Genomic DNA, 19,081 nt, shown 5'->3' on the forward strand with positions numbered 1-19,081 from the left:
GAGTTGATGAATTGAAAAATTAAGTAATTGAGAAATCGAAAATTTGAAGAATCGAGAAATTGAAAAATCTTAAAATGAAATAAACGAGAAAGCTGAAATAATTGAAAAATTCCAACACTGAAATATCGAAAAACTGAAAAATTGAGAAATTGGTAAATCGAAATAACGGAGAATAAAAAATCCAAAAAATCTCAAAACTCAAAACTCAAAACTCAAAACTCAAAACTGAGAAGTCAAAAAACTAAAAAATCGAGAAAACGAAAAGTCGAAAAAATTAAGTTAGAAAAAAAATTGAAAAATCAAAAACCTGAAAAATCGAAAAATTGAAGAACTGAACTCAAAAATCGGAACATGAAAAGTCTAGAAATCGAGAAATGGGAAAATCAAAAAATCGATTAACCGAAAAGTTGAAACACTGAAAATTTAGAAACGTCAAAAATTGAAAAAAAAAATTAAATACAAAATTTGAAGAGTTGAAAAATTGAAAAATACTAAAATTGAAACATTTGAATTTTGAAAAATCGATAAATTAAGTAACGAGAAATCGAAAATTTGAAGAATCGAGAAATTGAAAAATCTTAAAACTGAAACATCCAAAAATTGAAAAATCAAAAAATTGAAAAACTGAACTGAAAAATCAAACATTGAAAAGTTGGGAAATCCAGAATTGGGAAATTCAAAAAATCGATTAACCTAAAAATTTAGAAGTTGAAACGTCAAAAATTGAAAAATACAGGGTGATTAAATTTGCAAATTCTTAGAAGGAACGTCATTTTAAAAATCAGTCTTATCTTAGCAAGTACTAGCCCGGCTCATTCGCCCTGTAGATCGTATATCATTTGCCAAAATTAGTCTTATCTTAGCCGGTACTAGCCCCGCCCACCCACCCTTTATTTTCTTATAGGTTATGTCATTTTCCAAAATCAGTCTTATCTTAGCAAGTACTAGCTACTATGTTACATATAGTTTAATAAAGTGAAAATAATGATAATAATAATTAATAATAATAATACGGGCATGGTACCCAATTACAGGAAATTAAATGTACAGTATATAAAAATTAGATGTAAGTGCAAAATACAAATTAAATAACAAAAACAAAAGTAATTAATTCAACTATTACAAAAAGAGAAAACAGGAAAGAACAAATGAGAACTCATTTGTAATGTCGTTTATATATTACACGAAGAGCAGAGGTTTTAAGTTGGAACCCTGTGGCACACCCGAAGTAGGACAGAAGGTATTGGACAAGAAATTCCTGTACTTGACAAAAAGAATTCTGTTAAGTAGGTAAGATTGGAATAACGATACTAAAGAATTGGAAAAGCCAAATAAGTTAAGTTTATGAACAAGAATATGATGGTCTATTTGATCAAAAGCTTTGTTGAAATCTGGGTAAATACAGTCCACCTGCGTATTATGGTCCCACGCTTCTGATATATACTGATTGAAGTAGGCAAAAACGTAAATAACATCCCTCGCAACCTCTCCGCCACGGGGACACAATTTCCAAGGTACCGTGGTCCGCACAAGTGCGATCGATAGAAAATATATTTAAACCGGATAACCAACGGCTAAGTGAACACTTAGTAATTACATACATGGTTAACTTCGAGTGTTTATGTTTGAAAGAATTCGACTATAATCACGTACAAGCATGAGCCGCCGCATAAAAGAAAATGAAATTTGACTGATTTTGTCTTCCAAACCAGAGGAGTGGACTGATTATTACAGCAAAACGGTCCGAAAATTATTATTTTTTTTTTATTTGATTAAAAAGAAGATGTAACGAGGATGAGTATGAGAACTACTAAAATATATAAAAATGTAAATAAAACTTAAAAACAACTTTAAATTTTTTGCAAAACATTAATATTAATAAATCTAAATTGTATTTGGATATCTTTGTTTTTATAAGTTTCTCCGCCTTGAAAGTCCTAATTAATTTTTCATATTCTTTTGTAGTGCTTCTTTTTATTCAAATAATAAGTGCTTTATTTTTTTAACCGATAATCACATACCTATTGTTAAGTTAACGTTCAGTCGACAGTCCGAAGTCCATAAGTAATGTATTTTATGTGAGAGATTTCGTTACGGCATTGTCAATTCGCCAACTATCCCGACTTTCTGAAAAAATCTGCAGATGATTCCTACAATAGCCACTGTAGAATATTTATAATTGCGCATCTGTTAGTGGTAAAATGTGATGTTTATTTGCTGAAATTTGTAAATCGCAATTTTTCTTACGTTGCTTGTTATATCATATTCAGGAATCTAGGTATTTGAAATTTTCTTTTAGTGTTATTAAATATTGTTGAATTTAACAAGGTAAAACAAAGTTACGAAATACATAATGCCAAACATCATTTGGCCATCCTTTTCCTTCCAACTTTGGGTTGACATAACGAAAAAATAAACTTGGAGCACAGAGTTAATGACACCATTGTCACTTTGCCCAAATTTTTGACTTGTTTGAAATTCTTCTTCATCATCACCTAAGCTGATGGCAGCTAATTCCGACATTGGCCTTCAATTTTAATGGTTGTAGATGAGATTTTAAACTTCAGGTTGGAGAGTTTTTTCATTAAATATTTACGAAAAGGAAATTAATTTTTCACTGGCTGAAGTACTGAAGGACAAAGAATCTGTTGAAACTTGTGAATGTATTGTTTGTGGGTTTTATATTTAATATAAATATTTATCAGAATAATTGCAAAATTTAACACGGTAGGATAAATTTGTAATTTCAGTGTGACTACTGTTCATTTGTCATTTATTTTGAAAGCTTTTTTCTTTGACACAAAAGAAGTTTTATTTAATATAATTTTTATCTTTTGCTTTGAACTGGCATCTGGCGAAGCATCATTACGCAGTAAACATCTAATAAAACCTTGTGAGTCGTAAAGTCATTAAAACAGACATAATTTCTAGTTAATCGCGAATTAGTGCAAAAAAAATCTGTAACTGGATGTAAAAGTCGCTCACGGTTGCTTATTTATTACGAAATCTACTACCCATCCAATTCACTCAATAAATAAATGATACATAGTTTCGTAACACCTCCACTATTTTAAAAATCCTAGTGTGCAAACATCGTAACATCGTATTTTTTATTATTACATTGAGTCACTAGTCGAAATAGCCCAGCATTAGCTACAATTTAAAAACGATTGTTGTAACTCGCTAAATATAACCCCACGTTGTCATCCCAAACAAAAAATCTTCGTCTTAAAGTGTCAAAGACACGACGAAAAACGCACATTCCTCTAAAGGCATCCCAATAATTTGCCCCAGAAACCTTGCCAACGTTTAAATTACTGCGAGTTTATTATGTTGATGAATCGTTGGTTTTATTAAATTATCCTGTAAATCGCTTCTAACTGCACAAATAAACAAACAAATTTGCGGTGCTGAAAGCTGCACTGAAATGCGAAATACCTCACATTCTGAATTTCCAATTTCTTTTCAGTTCAAGATCACCATCGATGATGCTGTTGCTGCCGGGAACCATCTCCGAATTAACCGAAAACCTAATTCTGTGTTCTGCTTCAACTGTCAACACTAATGTCCTTGATGCGCTCAATATCGCTTGTGTTATAAATGCGGCTCCGGAATTGCCGGATACGCCACTGCACAGAAGTGATGTCGTTTATCACAAGATACCTATTCTGGACTCGGGGAATACCAGGATTTATCAGTATTTTGACGAGGCGGCGGATTTAGTACAAAAGGTGAGTTTTCAGTCACTTATGTTAATAATTATTTGCTACTTATGAAGTAAATTAGTTTTAATTAGATTGTAAAACTATCTCAAAGCGTGTTATCTTGATTTTCATGAATTTTTTTTCAGGAGCGAACGTCTCCGTTCTGTAAAAAAAAAGTCATAAAAATCAATGCCATGTATATTTAAACAGCGAGGCCAAAAACCTGTGGACTATTCATTGTGAAAGGTTAATTGGCGTTATTTTGCTTGTTATGTAAGTCAGCAAAATTCTAAAGTTGTGTTGTTAAAGGCCTTTCATCCTATTATTTTGCAACCAAATTTAACTACTTAATGAATTTACGTACAATTAAAACTATTTAAAAAACGATATAGCAGTCGTTTCGTGAACAATTATATTTAAAATTTGCAATTTACCGTGTTATTAGAAAGAACCAGCGATGCAGCAAGTGGTGACGTCAGTCTTATTATTCTCATACTATTATTGCGTTGCTAAAATTAAAATGAGTATCATTGAACACTTAAAACACTCGTAGAGTCTCAAAGTGTGGACGAAAGCATTCAAAGCATTGCGACGGTAGTCACACCCTAATCTAGTATTTTTTAAAAATTTTGACACCGTTCAGAAAAAAACTCTTTTTGAAGTTGAAATTTATGAATCCGTGTTGAGTTTTTATCTTTGGGAAAAAATCAAAGTTTAATTTTGACATTGCAAAACGTGTCTTAAGGTTATTGGAGTACCATGTTTCTACTTCTAATTTATGAGTTTTTTTGGGAAAAAACTAAGTGTGGTTAATTAATTAATCAGTACTTTCTGCGGATGTTTATAATCTGAACGTGCTAATAGTAGAATTTTTTTGAAATATAAACATAAACAGTCGAAGTTAAAGCGTGTACGGAGAAATTGAGAATATATAAATTTTTTCCGGTTGGTTATCTGCTTTAAATATACATATTTCATATTGTCCACACTTGTGCGGACCCCAACTGTCTTTTTTCTAAGGTGCTGAAACCTTCTCGGTTGTCCCAAATATCTATTTTTTAGAGAATGTGGAAACCTTCTCGGAGGCCTCAACTATGTTTTTTTTAAGAAGGTGAAACGTTCTCGGGGGTCCAACTATCTTTTAAGAATCTGAACCCATCTGGTGGCGCCCATCTTTTTTTTTAATGTGAAAGCTTCTCTGCGGCCATAACCGTTTTTTTAAGAATGTGAAAACCTTCTTGGGGGTTCCAACTGTATTTTTTTATAGAAGTTTAGTGTAGACGGTTTTCTTTGCCTTGAAGATTTAGGTCAGGTTTAATGAAAAATCAAAACAAAATCATTTTGCATCAAAAAACTCAAGTTTCACTGTTTAATTTATTGTTTTACGATTTATTGTTTTGGACGTCCCAACTGTCTTTCTTATTACAGAAGGTGAAACCTTCTCGGGGACCCAACTGTCTTTTTTAAGAATGTAAAACCTTCTCAGGGGACCCAACTGTCTTTTTTAAGAATATTAAACCTTCTCGGGAGCGCAAACTGTCTTTTTTTAAGAAGATGAAACCCTCTCATGACCCCAACTGTTTTTTTTTTAAGAATGCGAAACCTTCTCGGGGGTCCTAAATGTCTTTTTTTCCAGAAGGTGAAACCTTCTCAGAGGTCCCAACTATTTTTCTTAAGAATGTGAAACCTTCTCGGGGGACCCAACTGTCTTTTTTCCTAAAGAGAGTGAAACTTTCTCAGGAGCGTCAATTGCATTTTTTAAGAATGTTAAACCTTCTCGGGAGCGCGAACTGTCTTTTTTTAAGAAGATAAAACCTTCTCATGGCCCCACCTAGTTTTTTTTTAAAGAATGTGAAACCTTCTCGGGGGTTTTCCTAAAGAAAGTGAAACCTTCTCAGGGGCGTCAATTGCTTTTTTTAAGAATGTTAAACCTTCTCGGGAGCGCGAACTGTTTTTTTTTAAGAAGATGAAACCTTCTCATGGCCCCACCTGTTTTTTTTTAAAGAATGTGAAACCTCCTCGGGGGTCCTAAATATCTTTTTTTACAGAAGGTGGAACCTTCTCTGGGGTCCCAACTATTTTAATTTAAAAATGTGAAACCTTCTCGGAGGGCCAACTGTCTTTTTTCCTATAGAAAGTGAACCTTCTCAGGAGCCCCAATTGATTTTTTTAAGACTGTGAAATCTTCTCAGGGGTCCTAATTGTCTTTTTTTACAGAAGGTGAAACCTTCTCGGGGGGCCTAACTGTATTTTTTAACAATGTAAAACCTCCTAAGGGGCGCCAACTTTTTAAGAAGGTAAAACATTCTCGGGGGACTCAACTGTCTTAATTTTTGAGGAGAAACCTTCTCTGGGACCCCATTTTTTTTTAAGAATGTGAAACCTTCTCGAGGGTCCCACCTTTCTTTTTTTCTACAGGTAGAAGGTCAAACCTTTTCGGTAGTTCCAACTGTCCTTTTTTACAGAATGTGAAACCTTGCGGGGGGCCCCAACTGTCTATTTTAAGAATGTAGAATCTTCTAGGGAGCACCAAATATTTTTTTTTTAAGAAGGTGAAACCTTCTCGAGGGCCCTAACAATTTTTTTTAAGAATGTAAAACCTTCTCGGGAGCGCGAACTTTTGTTTTTTAAGAAGATGAAACCTTCTCATGGCCCCACCTGTTTTTTTTAAGAATGTGAAACCTTCACTGGGATCCCAACTATTTTAATTTAAGAATGCGAAACCTTTTTGGGCGCACCAACTGTGTATTTTAAGAATGTAAAACTTTCTCGGGGGCCCCAATTGCTTTTTTAAGAATGTTAAACCTTCTCGGGAGCATCAACTGTCTTTTTTTTCAAAAGGTGAAACCTTCTCGAGGGCCCTCAACAATTTTGTTTTAAGACTGTAAAACATTCTCAAGGGCCCCAACTGTCTTTTTTCCTATAGAAAGTGAAACTTTCTCAGGAGCCCCAATTGATTTTTTTAAGACTGTGAAATCTTCTCACGGGTCTCAACTGTCTTTTTTCTATAGAGAGTGAAATATTCTCGGGGGTCCCAATTGTCTTTTTGAAAGTACGTGAAACCTACTCGGGGGTCCCAAATATTTTAATTTAAGAATGTGAAACCTTCTTGGGAGTCCCAACTATTTTAATTTAAGAAGATGAAACCTTCTCATGGCCCCACCTGTTTTTTTTTAAGAATGTGAAACCTTTTCGTGGGTCCTAAATGTCTTTTTCCAGAAGCTAAATCTTCTCAGGGGTCCCAACTATTTTTTTAAAGAATGTGAAACCTTCGCGAGGCCCCCAACTGTCTTTTTCCTAAAGAAAATGAAACCTTCTCAGGGGCCTTAATTGCTTTTTTTAAAAACGTTAAGCCTTCTCGGGAGCGCGAACTATCTTTTTTTAAGAAGATGAAACCTTCTCATGGTCCCACCTGTTTTTTTTTTAAGAAAGTGAAACCTTCTCAGGGGTCCTAAATATCTTCTTTTACAGAAGGTGAAACCTTCTCGGGGATCCCAACTATTTTAATTTAAGAATGCGAAACCTTTTTGGGCGCCCCAACTGTGTATTTTAAGAATGTAAAACTTTCTCGGGGGCCCCAATTGCTTTTTTCAGAATGTGAAACCTTCTCAGGGGACCCAACTGTCTTTTTTCTATAGAGAGTGAAATATTCTCGGGGGTCCCAATTGTTTTTTGACAGTAGGTGAAACCTTCTCGGGGGTCCTATATATTTTAATTTAAGAATGTGAAACCTTCTCGGGAGTCCTAACTATTTTAATTTAAGAAGATGAAACCTTCTCATGGCTCCACCTGTTTTCTTTTTAAGAATGTGAAATCTTCTCGGGGGTCCTAAATGTCTTTTTTCCAGAAGGTAAATCTTCTCAGGGGTCACAACTATTTTTTTTAGAATGTGAAACCTTCGCGAGGGCCCCAACTGTCTTTTTTCCTAAAGACAATGAAACCTTTCAGCGGCCTCAATTGCTTTTTTTAAGAACGTTAAACCTTCTCGGGAGCGCGAACTGCCTTTTTTTAAGAAGATGAAACCTTCTTGTGGTCCCACCTGTTTTTTTTTTTTAATGTGAAACCTTCTCAGGGGTCCTAAATATCTTTTTTTACAGAAGGTGAAACCTTCTCGGGGACCCCAACTATTTTAATTTAAGAATGCGAAACCTTTTCGGGGGCCCCAACTGTCTATTTTAAGAATGTAAAACCTTCTCGGGGGTCCCAATTGCTTTTTTCAGAATGTGAAACCTTCTCAGGGGACCCAATTGTCTTTTTTTCTATAGAAAGTGAAACCTTCTCGGGAGCACCAACTGTCTTTTTTTAAGAAGATGAAACCTTCTCATGGCCTCACCTGTTTTTTTTTTTTAAGAATGTGAAACCTTTTCGGGGGGCCAACTGTCTTTTCTTCAAAAGGTGAAACCTTCTCGAGGGCCCTCAATAATTTTGTTTTAAGACTGTAAAACCTTCTCAAGGGCCCCAACTGTCTTTTTTCCTGTAGAAAGTGAAACTTTCTCAGGAGCCTCAATTGATTTTTTAAGGCTGCGGAATCTTCTCACGGGTCCCAACTCTCTTTTTTCTATAGAGAGTGAAATGTTCTCGGGGGTCCCAATTGTCTTTTTTTACAGAAGGTGAAACCTTCTCGGGGGGCCTAACTGTCTTTTTTAACATTGTAAAACCTCCTAAGGGGCGCCAACTGTTTTTTTAAGAAGGTAAAACATTCTCGGTGGACTCAACTGTGTTAATTTTTGAGGTAAAACCTTCTCTGGGACCCCAATTCTTTTTTTAAGAATGTGAAACCTTCTCGGGGGTCCCATCTTTCTTTTTTTCTATAGGCAGAAGGTCAAACCTTCTCGGGAGTTCCAACTGTTCTTTTTTACAGAATACGAAACGTTATCAGGGGTCCCAACTGTCTATTTTAAGAATGTAGAATCTTCTAGGGAGCACGAATTGTCTTTTTTTAAGAAGGTGAAACCTTTTCGAGGGCCCCAACAATTTTTTTTAAAGAATGTAAAACCTTCTTGGGGGCGCTAACCGTCTTAATTTTTGAGGTGAACCCTTCCCTAGCACCCCAATTGTTTTTTTAAGAATGTGAAACCTTCTCGGGTGTCCCACCTTTCTTTTTTTCTATAGGTAGAAGGTCAAAAAGATGCGTAAGCATAGCAAGTATGATATAATTAAAAGTGACATTACAAAGTAAATATGCATAAAATAATAAAATAATAAACCTTCTCGGGAGTTCCAACTGTCCTTTTTTACAGAATGTGAAACCTTGTCGGGGGCCCCAACTGCCTATTTTAAGAATGTAGAATCTTCTCGGGAGCACCATATATATATTTTTTAAGAAGGTGAAACCTCCTCGAGGGCTCCATTTTTTTTTAATGTAACCCCTTCTCTGGGGCCCCAACTGTATTTTTCTCAAGAAGGTGAAACCGTCTCAGAGATTGCAACTGTATTTTTTAAGAAGGTGAAACCTTATCATTTTCTCAAAATTTTGAAAATATATTAGTTCTGTTATTGTTATTACACTGCACTTATTCGAATAGATATACGTTTATTTACGGAAATATTAATGACATAATCAGAAAATTTTCTAATGGGAAAACTCACTTGAAACACGCGCATTACATGCTTATTTACCAGTATTTTAGCACTCCACACATATTTTTATTTTAACTTATAGCGGTTATCATAAAAATACAATTCACAAAATCAAATTTTATAATTTTCCGAAAAATATGGTTTTCGTGTTCACTGTACTTCACTCTAATATAAGGAATTCACGTTCGGTAGATGTAACTAGATTTGGTAACTTTTTTTTTTAAGCTGTGTAACTGCGGACATAATTGTTCTAGTGTATAATGTATTACTGGAATGTCAGAAAGTAGCTATCAAAAATGTGACATGTAAGTAAGTAAAGGTCAAATATCGAAAATATGATGGTTTTGTGGTAATCTGGTGAATCTATTTTTGAACCAAGGAGAAAATCGCATCCCTCTAAAAGCCCAAAGAGCAACCCGCATGTAAAATTTTGAATCTTTTCCCTTCACTAGTTTTTTTAGGAGGACAAGCTTTGATGTCATCATCATGGATCCACAATTTCACCATGGATCCGTTCTGGTATATCCATGTCTCATTCAAGAAAATGAAAAGTAAATCTTCACCACAATCATGCAATTGGAGATAGGTACCGCCTTAGAAATTTGATTCTGGCAGCTATAACGTGTTTAAAATGTGAAAAACTTCGCCTTCAGAAACCTAAATTTATACGTGTATTATGTACAATTATTTTCAAAGCCAAGTGTTTTACCTCTTACAAAACAATAACGATTATATAAAACTTAAAAACCAATTGTAGAACGGAACCAACAAAGCATGTAGGTATATAAATCTGCGCAGTCGTCTTTCTGATTCTGATTATAATATTAACGGCACAAGCGCCGCTGTATCTGTATTATTTTAAAATTCGAAAAACACTCGACAACACTAGCGAACTTTACGGAGAATATTTCTGCCACCAGTTTAACTGTTTCCGTTTTACCCAATTTTTTGAAAACCACGAAATATTTCTTGTTTCTTTTCCTTTAAAATGAGCTTTCTCGTGATTACTTTTATGGAAACTGTTTCCACGCTGTATTTAAGGATTTTCTAGAAACGAAGCGTGTTGAAATTAGAAAAACTTCGTTTTTTTCCACACAATTCAGATTTGACATTTGAATTAGAAAATTAGACAGTTGATGCCAATCTTAAATTTCTAGTGATCTTAAGATTGCAACTTAACCACAGAAAAGTTCCTGTCAGTTACTTCTACCGAACGTGAATGCTTATTACTTACACAATTTTTTTCTTGCATTTGAAACCGCAAACGTTGATCGAATTTTCAAAATATTCATGCTTGCAGCCACTGGATTTTTAATTGCAATAATAGAACGTGAAGGTTATCTATCTTCGCACAGGTTTTTAATTATTTTTAGCAATGCTCTAAGAAACACACATTTTTTATTGATATGTATTCAATTAACCATACATTTGTTAAATTATTTTTAATGAATATTAGTTCTGGAACTCTAGTGAAAAACTAATTAAAACGATATCCTGTCCCATAAATCATGTCGTACAAATCTTCATCCATTTGATGGAATTCTCTGTTAGAAGCATCATTGTTTAAATCATTTGGATACTAAACCTGAAAAGTTTGGTAAATCCAGAAGTTCAGTCTTTTAACTATGCTAGGATAATATTTATTGTTTTAAAAAATACGTTTATAGCAATTTATTGTTATAAATATGTACGGAATTGCGGCTGTCTGCGTGATCCGCTCGTTGTAGAAGGAATTACGTCATTCGGTGTAATCGCGGCAATACAATTCGTAAGCCCTCTTAATCCTTTCATCTCGGATGGAAAAAATTGCGGCTCTCTGTGTGATTCGCTGCTCGTAGAAGAAACTGCATCACTCGGCGTATTGCGTGCATTCTATCCCTTTTCTGAATCAATCCACAAAATAAGCCGCTTCTGACCTGGAGTGATCGCATAAGCGGGTGGTGCGCGTAGCGCATGTTTAATGGGCCGGTGAATTTGGCAGTCATACTGAAAGTATGCTTGATCAAACTAAACGCACTTACGCAACACATAATTAAGTTATGCATTTAGCGTCGGATATTGTGGATAAGAGTGTTGTTGTGTTACGTAGGATTTCTATTTTTCAATTTTGTTATGCTTCAATGCTAGTGTTTTATAATTGTAGGTATCTTCTTTACACACGTAGCAACCAAGCACATTATTTTTGTTTTATTTTTAAATTCTTATATAAATTTCACACGTTTGAAGAGATATACACAACTGATATTAATCTCATTATTTTATGTAAGTTGTAACACAAGTAAAGCGTTATTCAAGGTCCTTCAAATAAATAGAGGAAATTTTAGAGGAAAAAATTTTCCTTTGGATCCATATATATAATTATATAATCCTCTAATGAATGGTGAATGTAATTAGTTAAAAAAAACCTCATTACAAAAGCCAAATTTTTATAGACTCCTTTTATAAACTTCCGCATATTTTCGTATTTGGTCACTGGACGTTACGTAAAGTCGTAAAGTAAGAATTAAAATAATGAATAATGTAGATGTAAATTTAGAAACGTTCTGGCTTTTCTTATATTGTTGTGATAAACTTGACCGTATTTAAACATCTGTTATCTTATTATTGCTTAATTACGCTCATTGTTTTATAAGTAAAGATAAATGACGACAGATTTAAAATACACCAGACTGTTAAAATTAGCATCGACTTTTTGTGCTCATATTTTACGACTCGGCGCTTCTTACACTTAAATTTTTGTTAACATAATTATCGTAATTTAGAAAAAGCAAGCACACAAAGAATTCCGAAAAAGAAAAATGAAACGTTTGCCTTTGCATGAGACGTGGTCCGTCTTCAAAGTATGTTGACAAATGAGAAATAATATTTATCCAACGTAATCAAAGACCTTTCCAACTACTAACAAACCCCGTGCCAACTCGTTAACTTCTTAATTATTATTTTTAAATGCACGTTTGTTTGAAAGTGTGCAATTTTTCGAGATCACATGGTTTAAAGCGTCGTTGCACCTTAAAAATAGCGCATAAAGCACACCTAACGTGATTCATATCGTTTGGTTTCTATTTTCGGACCTCAAAGGAATTTTCGAAAAAACTCAGACCGCATTCCACTCCGCCGCCAGAGCCAAGAACGAAAATTCTTAATCTTTGATTGATTACAACATAAACATCGCTGCGCTCAAATTAAAAATTTCCTGTATCATAAAGCATTTTAGGAAACGTACGCCAGGACCGGCTCCAGGGCGACACTGATTTAGGAGGGCGCTGGCAACGTTCCTAAGGCCTGCGAGAGGATATCATTGTAGAGTGATTTATCTTTGTTGAAATGACCGGAATGACTAAGTGAAGGCTTGTTACAAATTATGTATTTTAGGCGGACTTGTTGCGTGTCAAACCTTACCAGAAACAAGTATTTATTTTAACTAATTGACTGGGCGAAAGCTTGCCGTACAGGATTTCAAAACTTGGAGACCGGCGGGAAGTTCGGCTATAATTCATTCTTGTAGTGTATGGATTTGTTGGATTTTGCTAATTGATGTTGGTAACATTGTCAACTAAATTGGTAAGGTTATGTGGTAATCTGATGGAGTCTTAAGAAAACCTTTTTAAGATAGATGGTATTTGGTGTAATGTTATTTAATTTGGGTCAAAATTTTAATATATAATTATAAACTCTTATTCTTATTATAAGACAACCGCAGTCATATTAACATAACCTACTTCTGTTTTCAATTCCGATTCTCCTCATGCAACTTTCAATTAAAAAATATCAGCAAAATAATGTTTTGATCTTCTGTAATTGTTCGCTCTAGACCAAAGTGTGAAAAAGGCATGTTTGGTTAATTGTTCTTGGAGTTAATATTTGGTGGTCAAAATTTTGGAAACAAAGTCTACGGATTGTCAAATTTTTGATACAAGATCTTCAATCAAGTCCTAGTCTTCTCTTGACGGTACTTTTTTTAAATGAAATTTATTTATTTATTAACCTAACACATATTTCAAAAAAATATATCAAGTTTTAGTTTTTCATAGTGACTTACGTTTATATTTTTATTTAAATTCTATTAAGTAACATACTCTTGTACTTGTGGTTTATGAATCCACCGTGAATTTGGCCTTCCGATATCCAGAGTCGGGCTTAATTTGTAACTTCTGTCAGGATGTCCTATTTCCTAGTTTATTTTTCGTATTTCTTTTTGTTAACATCTTGTTGTGTGTCCTGTTTTCTTCACTCTTTCATTTATTTTTTTATCCATTTCTCCGTCGCTTTATATCACTGTTCGCAAATATTTATCACTTTGCGCTTGTTCAATTACTTTATCTTGGAGTGTTATGTTACGTATTTTCCCCCCGAGATTATCATAGTTTTTTTTTTCTTTTGCCGATCTTCTGTTGTTTTTGCCATTTGCAAACATTGGTTCATTCAGACATCTGCCAGTACCCCCTTTTTAGTTTTTTCATTGTTTTCTAGGCTTCCTCTATTGGCTCGTCCAATGCTATCGAGAATAGGAGGTAGTTCAGCACATATCCTTGCTTCACTCCCATCTTTTAACTTTTCGTCGTTAGTTCTGATAATGTATATGTCCTTGTACATTTTTTTAATAATTTTCATCCAAACATGAAAAAATCGAAAAAATAGAAATTTGGAAAATGTAAAATTTAAAAATCGAGAAATTGAACAATCGGATAATTGAAAAATCGAAACATCGAGAAATCGAAAAACCTAAAATTTTAAAAACTGTAAAATTAAAATATTGAAAAGTTGAAAAATTTAGAGTTCGAAGTATAAAAGAGTCGAAAAATTAAAAAATCTAAAATTTGAAAAGCGAAAAATTGAAAATCCAAAAGTAAAAAGTCGAGAAATCGAAAAATCCAGAACTCTAAAATCTAAAAGTCGAAAGACTAAAAAATCTCAAAACTCAAACATCGAAAAATTGAAAAATAGGAGAAAAATTGAAGAATCGAAAAACTGACAAAATTGAACAAAATATCCAAAAATTGGGAAAGCCAAAAAAGTTGAAAAATCAAAAAATTGCAGAATTGAAGAACTGAAAGATCGAAACTTTGGGAAGTTCAGAAATGGGAAAATCAAAAAATTGATTAATTGAGAAATCGGAAAACTGAAAATTCACAAACGTCAAAATCTGAAAAATTAAAAAACATTGAAAAGTTGAAAAATCGTAAAATTGTACAATCTAAAATTTCAAACACAGAAAAATTAAATTATCGTAAAATTGGAAAATGGAGAAATCTACACATCAAAAAATAAAAAAAAATAAAAATTCGAAAATCTAAAATTTAAAAATCGAGAAACTGAAAAATCAACAAATCGAAAGTCAAAAATGAAAAACATTAGGAAATTGAAAAATTGGATAATTGAAAAAGCGAAACATCGAAAAATTGGAAAATTTGAAAAATTAAAAAAAATTGGAAAATCGAAAATTTTAAAATTCCGAAAATTGAAAAATTGAAATATTGAAAAACTGAAAACTCGAGAAATCGAAAAACCTAAAATTTTAAAAACTGTAAAGTTAAAATGTCGAAAAGTTTAAAAATTTAGAATTCGAAGTATAAAACAGTCGAAAAATTTAAAAATCTAAAGTTTAAAAACCGAAAAATTGAAAATCCAAAAGTAAAAATTCCAGAAATCGAAAAATCCGGAACTCCAAAATCGAAAAGTCGAAATACTAAAATATCTCAAAACTCAAATATCGAAATATGAAAAATAGGTGAAAATTTGAAGAATCGAAAAACTGAAAAATGACAAAATTGAACAAAATATCCAAAAACTGGGAAAGTCAAAAAAGCTGAAAAATCAAAAAATTGAAGAACTGGAAGATCGAAACTTTGGGAAGTCGAGAAATGAGAAAATCAAAAAATTGATTAAATGAGAAACTGGAAAACTGAAAATTCACAAACGTCAAAATCTGAAAAATTAAAAAATATTGAAAAGTTGAAAAATCGTAAAATTGAACAATCTAAAATTTAAAATATAGAAAAATTAAATTATCGTAAAATTGGAAAATCACACATCAAAAAATCAAAAAAAAAAATAAAAATTCGAAAATCTAAAATTTAAAAATCGACAAACTGAAGAATCAACAAATCAAGAAATCGAAAGTCGAAAATTAAAATAATTGGGAAATTGAATTCGAATAATTCAAAAATTGGAACATCGAAAATCTGAAAAGCCGAAAAGTAAAAAATCGAAAAACCTACAAATCAAAACGTTGAAAAATTCAAAGACTGAGACATCGAGAAATCGAGGAGTCGAAAAGTCGAGAAGTCGGAAAATCGAAATAGTTCAAAATCGAAAAGTTAAAAATGGAAAAATTGAGAAGTCGACAGATCGAACAATCAAAACATCGAAACATCTGAATCTCGATACATCGAGATCTCAAAAAATTGAAAAATCGAAAATTTAAAAATTCGAAAAATTGAAAAATTAAAATATCGAAAAGTTGAAAAATTGAGAAATCGAAATATAAAACAGTTGAAAAATTGAAAAAATATTCAAAAGTTGAGAAATTAGAAAATTGGAATATTGAGAAATTGAAAATCTAAAAAACCAAAGTCGACAAATCGAAACTTGGAGAAGTCGAGAAATGAGAAAATCAAAAATAGATTCATTGAGAAATCAGAAAACCGAAAATTTAGCAACGTCAAAATTTAAAAAATTGAAAAATAGAAATACTGAAAAACTGAAAAATAAAAAATCGAAAAATCCAACAATGTAAAATTTAAAATAGTGAACAATTAAAATATCGCAGAATTGAAAAATCGAGAAATTCAAATATCAAAAAATCAAAAAATAAAAATTCGTAAATCTAAAATTTAGAAATAGATAAACTGAAAAATCAATAAATCGAAAAATAGAAACCCCAGAAATAAAAAATTGAAAAATTGGATAACTGAAAACTCGAAACATGGAAAAATTGTAAAACCGAGAAATTGAAAAGCCCAAAAGTAAAAAATCGAAAAACTGAGAAATCTGAAAATCGAGACATCGAAAAATTCAAAAACTGAGACATCGAGAAATCGAAAACTCATAAGATAGAGAAATCGAGAAGGTCGAAAGCCGAGAAGAAAAGTTAAAAACATCTGAATTCAATAAATCCATAAAACAAAAAATTGAAAAATCGAACAATTTTTAATAGAAAAATTGGAAAATCAAAAATTAAAAATTCGAAAAGTCGAAAAATTGAGATATAAAAGAACTGAAAACTCGAGAAATCGAAAAACGTAAAATTTTAAAAAGTCGAAAAATTACAAAGTCTTAACAAAGTTTAACAAAAAATTGAAAATCCAAAAAGTAATCGTAAGTAATCGAGAAATAAAAAATCGAAACATTGAAAAATCCCAAAATTGAAAGAAATATCAAAAAAAAATAAAAATTGGAAAATTAAGAAATCGAAAAATAGAAAAAGTCGAGGAATCGAAAGAATGGAAAAATTGAAAATGTGGAAAATTGAAATATTGAAAAATTGAAACATCTGCAGTTGAAAAATCGAGAAATCATTCAAATAACATTTATTCGACAAAATTGTTAGATGACATCATTAACTCCTGGGGGGCATTAACGGATAAATTTTGACTAAGGATTTAACTTGTTTCCAACTATAAATTGGAAAATGTTGATTTTTTTTCCAAAAATCTTGAGGTCTAAGGTAAAAACTCAACACGGAGGATATGAAATTTAAATTTCTTCTACTGTGGTAAAATTTGGAAATTACGTCATTTCATTGTTGGTAACAAATTTTGGTGAGCGTTTTATCATTTGAGAATACAACTTAAAATGTAAATTTTGTCATTCGGGAATATTATGTATTAAATCGTTAAGATGTTCAATACCTTTGTTCACTTATCGTTGTAAAGTCCGACCAGATGGCCGAAACGGGTTAGTTGTTCATATCGGATCAGCTCTAACGCAAGTCTTATAGATAAGTCGCTTAGAGTCGATATTGGCCTGAGTGCGCTCTGGTCTGTAGATCAAACAAGTTCTCTGGCGACGATCTAAAACAGTGAACATTTTTGGAATTCCACCATTTCCTTACCAGAATTTTCTCGATTCTGTCGTTCTTTGTATTAATCACCGCCATAGGCGGAGCATATGTTTATTTAAGGAGGGATCTTAATACATGCAAGTTTATCAAAACAAATTGCTTATTTTTTATTACGTTTTAGTAAGACCTAGGCTTAAACATCCAAATGTCTGTTCTATTTGTTAAATATATTGTGACACTTATAAACGAGAGTTTTGTACTAATTTCTAAAAAAAAGTTTTAGTGTATATTTTATTCAGAATATAAACATCTTGCAAAATCATCGTTAAGTACTTCAAATATTTGTAATATAATTTGCCAACATATTTCTATCACATGATCGTTTTGTTGCACATTTATTATATTTTTTTGTTATTTTCGACCACTTTATATTATATTTATCCATTTATATTAATAGAACAGTTAGAATCGTTTATGTTGCTAGAAAACTTTTAAAGACAATTAAAAATATATATTTTGTGTATATTTTTGACCAGAATTTGAAAAATACCGTTTTCCATCTATTTATATACTGTTTTGATTTCAGGTTGCCAATTCCGGTGGGAAAACGTTGATTTATTGTGTTGCTGGTGTCAGCAGGTCGGCGAGTATCTGCCTGGCTTATTTGATGAAACACCAAGGATTAACGTTACTAGACGCTTACAACTACGTCAAATTAAAGAGACCTAAAATTCGTCCAAATTGTGGATTTTTCAAACAACTGATAGAATACGAAAAAGCAATTTTCGGAAATAACACAGTGAGGATGATTTTCAACGAGTTCGTGCAAATGGAAATACCGGATGTCTACGACTGTGATTACCAATTTGTTAGCCACTTCAGTAAGAAGAGGAACCAGACGGGGCGATATTGACTGAAGAAGGAAGCTAGATCGGGCTAAATATTCCAAAATGCATTTTATGAGAAGAAATGATACTGTACATGAAAGCGACATCATATTGATGTCCGTGTTTTTTAAATATTTTGTATTTTAAACAAACAGAATATGTTGAGAAGACATTCTTTTTTTGGCAGTGTGCACGTGTTGCAAGTGAATACCAAGCATTAAGAATACTTGTTTGTGTACAAATCTGCAAGTTTTGAACATTGGTTTTGGTTTTTACTTGTATTAGTGGAGCGAAAACACGTTACAGGTTACTCTAGGATGTGTTGAAATACTATACAATATAAAACTGTATAGTAATTAAAAGCTATACTGGTGTTTTGTAAAAATACTCCACGTTCTTTTACACACTGTCTACATAATGTATTAAGAAAGCCAGTTTACGGACTTATATGTTGTAAGCAATTAAATTTGCGTTAGATCATAGTTACTGGCAAATGGGACCAAATTTATTTATTCTCTGTGTTTTACAAATGTAGATTAAAGACTTGATTATTAAATTTATTAAAGTTTTTGGTATGCATTTAATTCTTTCCCGTTTTACTGTATAAACTTATAAGATAGTATCTTTCATTGAAAAAAGTTGATTTAAATTTAATTTTGTCGCTAAATATGATTAATGCAGATTGTCCTTTAATGATTTCTGAAAAAAAATATCATTAACTGACAGTACTCCATCTTTAGTGACTAGGTTTCGTAGTCATAAATTGTACTGGAAGTTTTGGAATTCTACGTAACCTGGAGGTAGTCGAGACAGTAGCTCTCGTTGTACTTAGGGTACTTAGAGGAAAACAACCTGTCTTACGTTGCTCAGAAGGTGTTGGAAGACGCATCATTGAAAGTCTGTCAGCA

The 19,081-nt window shown here is 32.5% G+C and overlaps 1 protein-coding gene across 5 annotated transcripts in view; it reads left to right on the plus strand.

The window, feature by feature from the left end:
• Positions 1-18,742, plus strand: part of LOC135130445 (dual specificity protein phosphatase 21) — a 34,822-nt gene extending 16,080 nt beyond the window's left edge. For all 5 annotated transcript variants that reach the window (XM_064057827.1, XM_064057825.1, XM_064057826.1 and 2 more), the window contains exons 2-3: positions 3,470-3,731; positions 17,873-18,742. In XM_064057827.1, coding sequence (XP_063913897.1) covers positions 3,486-3,731; positions 17,873-18,199 — 573 coding nt within the window. In that variant the 5' untranslated portion in view covers positions 3,470-3,485 and the 3' untranslated portion in view covers positions 18,200-18,742. The remainder of the gene's footprint in view (positions 1-3,469; positions 3,732-17,872) is intronic.
• The last annotated feature ends 339 nt before the right edge of the window (positions 18,743-19,081 follow it).

This window comes from Zophobas morio, unplaced genomic scaffold (genome assembly GCF_036711695.1).
Source record: "Zophobas morio isolate AGI-343-1 ecotype UQ-CSIRO unplaced genomic scaffold, CSIRO_AGI_Zmor_V1 ptg000017l, whole genome shotgun sequence".
In the NCBI taxonomy this organism is placed as follows: Eukaryota; Metazoa; Arthropoda; class Insecta; order Coleoptera; family Tenebrionidae; genus Zophobas; species Zophobas morio.